Source organism: Sebastes fasciatus, chromosome 16 (genome assembly GCF_043250625.1).
Source record: "Sebastes fasciatus isolate fSebFas1 chromosome 16, fSebFas1.pri, whole genome shotgun sequence".
NCBI lineage: Eukaryota > Metazoa > Chordata > Actinopteri > Perciformes > Sebastidae > Sebastes > Sebastes fasciatus.
The window spans coordinates 29,226,778-29,232,822 of NC_133810.1; the positions used below are offsets into that span (position 1 = coordinate 29,226,778).

At 43.8% G+C, this 6,045-nt stretch overlaps 1 protein-coding gene across 1 annotated transcript in view; it reads right to left on the reverse strand.

Annotated features, from left to right (window-relative positions):
- The window catches only part of LOC141752905 (RNA-binding protein Nova-1-like), a 29,610-nt gene extending 24,292 nt beyond the window's left edge, over nucleotides 1–5,318 (reverse strand). The window contains exon 1 of the mRNA XM_074611161.1: nucleotides 4,701–5,318. Coding sequence (XP_074467262.1) covers nucleotides 4,701–4,878 — 178 coding nt within the window. The 5' untranslated portion in view covers nucleotides 4,879–5,318. The remainder of the gene's footprint in view (nucleotides 1–4,700) is intronic.
- Nucleotides 5,319–6,045: the final 727 nt, after the last annotated feature.

Consider the following 6,045-nt stretch of genomic DNA (forward strand, 5'->3'; position numbering starts at 1 on the left):
CAGGCTGTCTACCAGTGCTGCCAGACACGCTGTGGGTTTGCAGTGTTACATGTGATGCATGAAGACCACATGGAATGGGTGGTGATGCTAAAACACATTACATAAAGCACAGGGGGGACAAGATATCTAGGAAACATCTGTTTTGTGTAGGAGTCATTGCAAATGGTCTTAATGTGCATTTCATGTGAACGTGTACAGAGAGCTTTGGTTTGTGCTGCGGTCCACATTAGCCACAGATACTCATCAGAAATGACCGCAAGATTGGCTGCCGTTTCACCTCTGTACATCTAATTGTAGTGAGCTAACACATTAGAGACAATGCTACGCTAACTTGTACCAAATGATTTAAGAATAAAATCCCTTAAATATATTTATATCAGGGCTGTTAATCGATTCAAATATTTAATTGAAATTAATAATCGCAAATTAATCGCACATGTTCAAAATGAACCTTAAAGGGAGATTTGTCAAGTATTTAATACTCTCATCAACATGGGAGTGGACAAATATGCTGCTTTATGCAAATGTATGTATATATTTATTATTGGAGATCAATTAACAACACAAAATAATGACAGATATTGTCCAGAAACCCTCACAGGTACTGCATTTAGCTTTAAAACTATGCTCAAATCATAACATGGCAAACTGCAGCCCAACAGGCAACAACAGCTGTCAGTGTGTCAGTGTGCTGACTTGACTATGACTTGCCCCAAACTGCATGTGATTATCATAAAGTGGGCATGTCTGTAAAGGGGAGACTCGTGGGTACCCATAGAACCCATTTACATTCACTGATCTGGAGGTCAGAGGACATGGGACCCCTTTGAAAATGGCCATGCCAGCTTTACCTCGACAAAATATATAGCGTAACTTTGGAGCGTTATTTAACCTCCTACGTGACAAGCTAGTATGACGTGGTTGGTACCGATGGATTCATTAGGTTGTCTAGTTTTAACATAACATGAGTGAACACAGACGCTGCTTAGCTCAACTGTTCAGGTCAAACTATACATTAGCGCTAAAGGGTTATTAGTGGTTTTTAAATCTCATTTAGACCTATACTCTACCCTAGCTTCATATAAAATGTACATGTGGGAAATACTCATTTCAGTGATCATATAAACCAACGGTTCTTAAATGTGTTTACCCAGTTACCATGGGCTTTTTAGTATGTATTGCCATTACTGCACTGAGATTTTAAGGGGAAGTAAGGCAACAGTTTTATTCATTTTTCACACTTTCAGGTCGGCATTAAAATGAGGAACCACATACAAACAAATTTTCCGTTACGAATTATGTATGTTTAAAAAGAAATCAACCATAAATCTGCTCCTAAAGGTCCTAAAAATGTGTTATTCTTGTGATATGTTAAGTTCATACAGTTCCTGAATCTTAACATGTATTTTAAAATGTTCACCGTACATGTAGGTTGTTGAGGTGACATGAAGTATTTTACACACCAAATACTTCATTATGAATTGTGTCCACCTTTTTTTTCCAGAATGGCACAAAATGAGGGCATCAATACTCCATGATGAAGTGACTGGCTATTCTGCAGAGATACGATGGTGTTTAGGGAACCATCTGGAACACCTTTACCTCTGAGAGAACAAGGCAGCCTCCTCAGAGTTCGACCATCATCAGGACACCATTAATTGTGCAGCTGCAGCAGCAGCAGCAGCAGCGTGGCTGTGATACAGAACATGGAGTCAGGCTGGTAAAATGGTTACCATTACAGAAATGACAGCAGTAAAAAAAAAAAAAAAAAAGTCAGAGCTGCCTGTGTGAATTATGTATTTTTAGTGTTTATTAAGATTCTCAGAATGCAATTTCACACCGTCTAGCCATTCATATCACCTGGATATTGGATGGGGAAGATCACGGTGGAGTCTCTGTGCCACAGCTGAATGGTGTCAACTCTGCTAGCAGCAGGAACACCGTGTGATTTCTCTGTTCTACGGCGGCTTTAGGGGTGCTAATGGAGGACATATGGGGGCTGAGTCGGCTCTAAAACACGGTCTGGTGGCACAAGGGGTCCTCACGCGCCTTGCTGAAATTACATTTCTGAGGTGCAGTACAGACGTGCCGTTAGAAATAGGATATAATGCTGCTATCATCGAATGGTGGGGTGTCTGGGATGCAAAGACAGACAAAGCAAATTTCAGTAACATATGGTGACGTGTCTCCACGGATGTCTAATTAACAGTGTGGTCCCCTTGAGCTGCAGACCATAGCAATGTGAAATAAGATGTATACAGTAGCTGGCAGACTGAATCAGCCGTCATCCCCACGACTGCACGCCGACATCTCACTGATGAAGCACGTGTGCACGCATACCTCCTTGTTAATTCTTAATTTTCCGCCACTATTTCTCCTCCAGAAAAAAGAAATCAGGATCAATTAGCTAAAATGGCGCCGCAGTGTTTCTGTAGTCTTTCCCCTCCACCGCGTAGCTCTCACTATTCTCACCATTCCCTGATGTTCCATATCCAATCTGCTTATATCCCAAAGAATAATCTGTCCACATCTACGAGGCCCAGCTCCGCTCGTTGAGCACTTTTTAATGTATGCTTGAATAGTAATTCTACCATCATATAGTGTGTCTAAAAGCTGGCAGGGCAAACGTCACAACAGGCTAACAAAAATACCAAACAGATGATGAGATTTACCCGCAACCTATAAATAACTGGACTTTGAATCTAGGCTACGAGGGTTGTATGATTTTCACCGGATGGGTTTCCTGCTTATAGATCACCTCAACATTTGTATTTAAAACACACACACACACACACGCACACACACACACACTAGCCCCGGTATCTGTATCTGTGTCGCAGGACTGTAATAATAAGCTGAACCAATCAGATACCGGATCGGATATCGGGCTGATACCGACTCAGATAGCTGGATCGGGTATCGGTGACAGTGGAGCCGATCTATTCAATTCAATTATGTGTTGCTGCATTAAAAAGGTTTTACACTTGAACTGTTAATTTTGATGATTTTTCATCAGGATGCTGGTGTACGATTTATTATTTTAATAATAAAAAAGTTAATTTATATCTACGTATTTATTTGTTACATTTTGTTTTACAAAGTTAAGAAAGCAATGTTTAAATCAAAGCCTGATGTTACCGTACACATAACAGAATGATCCCTCCACACAGTGAGGCATACAGCTTATTATATTAAACACTGGTATCGGATCGGTACTCGGTATCGGACGATACCCAAAGCCCGGATATCGCTATCGGTATCAGGACTGAAAAAGTCAGATCGGTGCATCCCTATAGCTTTAACTCTCGACAGCACTGACACAAACAAACACTCTACAGTTCATCATTAACAGATTTGCTCCTTCTTGTCATGAATCAACACTGAACTGTTCAGGATCAGATACACAGATACCTTGTGTTCAGGGTTACAGGACTCACAGGTAAGATGTGTGGCTTCATGACTGAATCACAGGATGTCATGCTCATATGTTCTCTCTGTTTCTCCTCCTTTTATCTGTCACCAAAAGGCCTCCTCACATAGTGTTGCTCAGGAAAAATGCAGATTTATGTTTGGCCTAGAAAGCATCAGGGAATCCCTGTCTTAGACTACAGCCACAACAACACAATGATACACAGAGGGTTGACACTTCAAAGTCTCTACACAACAAATCATCACTTCTCCACTGAAGGAAAGACATGACTCCAGATGTGGAGCAGCAGAGAGGTGATTGGGTTCAGATTGAGAGCTGACCTGAGGAGGCCACTCACTCAGTTCAGCTCTCCTGCAGTCTATGAAGTCATAAACACAGGCAGTGCTTCAAAGTGCCAACTGCACAGGTGCTGCATTACAGAGCCTATAACATGCAGCCCAGACCTGCTGCATGGAGTTTCTCTGCATGCATTGGTGGTGATACTGACAGACTTCTGCAGTTATAAATCCACCAGTGCATGCAAGTGCTTCTACAACAACAGATTTGACTCCTATGTGGAGGAAGACACGGTGGATGAGCTCTGGATCATCTCACCAGCTCTCCTGCAGTCTATGAAGTCATAAACACAGGCAGTGCTTCAAAGTGCCAACTGCACAGGTGCTGCATTACAGAGCCTTGAACATGCAGCCCAGACCTGCTGCATGGAGTTTCTCTGCATGCAATGCAGACTTCTGCTGTTATAATTCCATCAGTGCATGCAAGTGCTTCTTCAACAACAGATTTGACTCTCATGTGGAGTAAGACACGGTGGATGAGCTCTGGATCTCCATCTTACCAGCTCTCCTGCAGTCTATGACGTCCTAAACCCAGTCAGTGCTTCAAAGTGCCTTACAGAGCCTATAACATGCAGCCCAAACCTGCATGGAGTTTCTCTGCATGCAGTGCAGACTTCTGCTGTTATAATCCCACCAGTGCATGCAAGTGCTTCTTCAACAACAGATTTGACTCCCATGTGGAGGAAGACACGGTGGATGAGCTCTGGATCTCAGCTCTCCTGCAGTCTATGAAGTCATAAACACAGGCAGTGCTTCAAAGTGCCTTACAGAGCCTATAACATGCAGCCCAGACCTGCTGCATGGAGTTTCTCTGCATGCAGTGCAGACTTCTGCTGTTATTAATCCACCAGTGCATGCAAGTGCTTCTTCAACAACAGATATTTGACTCCCATGTGGAGGTAAACACGGTGCATGAGCTGTGGATGTGGTCTTACCTCCGGTGTTGGTGCGCTTGGTGCAGCCGGCCTCCTCCTCCGGAGTCTCCAGCGGCCGTTTTCGGGAGTCCTGGTTCTCCGCCTCCATGGAGGACTGCTGCATGCTGAGGAGGTTGGAGGTGTTGGAGTAGATCCCGTTATGGTCCACGGCTGCTTCACCACCACCAGCCATCATCATCTTTCTTTCCCCACCACCAGCCCTGGAGCTGTACAGAGATCTGCGTTATTCCCTCTCTCTCACACTGCGCCCTGCTCGTCCTTCTCTCACAGATCTAAATATAAAAATCCCCCGATGAGAGAAACGCGCTCATTTACCGCTCCACCGCCGTGTCGCTCCAACAACATGCGCTCCTTTCCTTATTGTTGACGCGCAAAAACAACCAACGCGCCTTAGAAATAAAATAAAGCTCAACAACAGTGTGAAGAGGCGAGCAGCCGGTAAGACAAGTGCAACAGCTTCGAGGAAACAACACCGGAGCAGTCTGAAGTCATCATGTTTCTCTGTGTGATAAGTGCAGCTGTTGTTATTGTTGCCTCTGTAGTGAAGAGAAGAGAAGAGAAGAGAAGAGAAGAGGGGAGGAACAGAGTTGGAGAGCTCCACACGGTGCTCCAGAGACTACAGAGGACTACAGAGCTCCAGAGAGGACTACAGAGGACTACAGTGCCACTGACCGGCCGACAGATGAGGCCAATAAACCAAAAGATCCATCTGAAGTGAAGCCACTGCTTTACCATTCTTACAAATATTTGAATTCATTTTTATAGTTTTACCTAAATGTTTTTTTATTTTTACTCACCTCAGGTAGAATGAGAACAGCAGTGGGACCTTTAGGATTATATAAGAGTATTCAAATCTATTTCATTATATTCATTTATTTTATTTATTTTTTATTTATTTATAAAGTCAGTGTAGGCTAGAGCTTGTGCTCGCTCTACATAGACATGAACGAGCATTGCTCAACACAGTGAGGCGACACACGTCAGCTAAAACCACAATATCACTCTATATTTCAGCTGCTTGGCAGTAATGTTAGCTGACCAGACAGAGGTCTCTCCATGAATCAATGCTGATCCTAGATTTGGCTTTTCCTGCTTCAGCCCCGGAGGCTGAAGCAGGAAAAGCGGGTCGGTGCCGGGGCTGAAGCAGGAAGAGAAACGTTATCGTCTCCCGACTGCGCTGGCAGGGAGACACTGGCACACTGACGGAGGCCATAACGTTTCTCTCTGCGGAGCCCCGTCACTTCACAAAACACGGAAAAACCTCTGTTGGTCTGGAGGAGCTGCAGCAGTTATTTCTGCACAAACGTTCACTAGATATTCTCAGAGCTAAACTGACTCCTCTGCA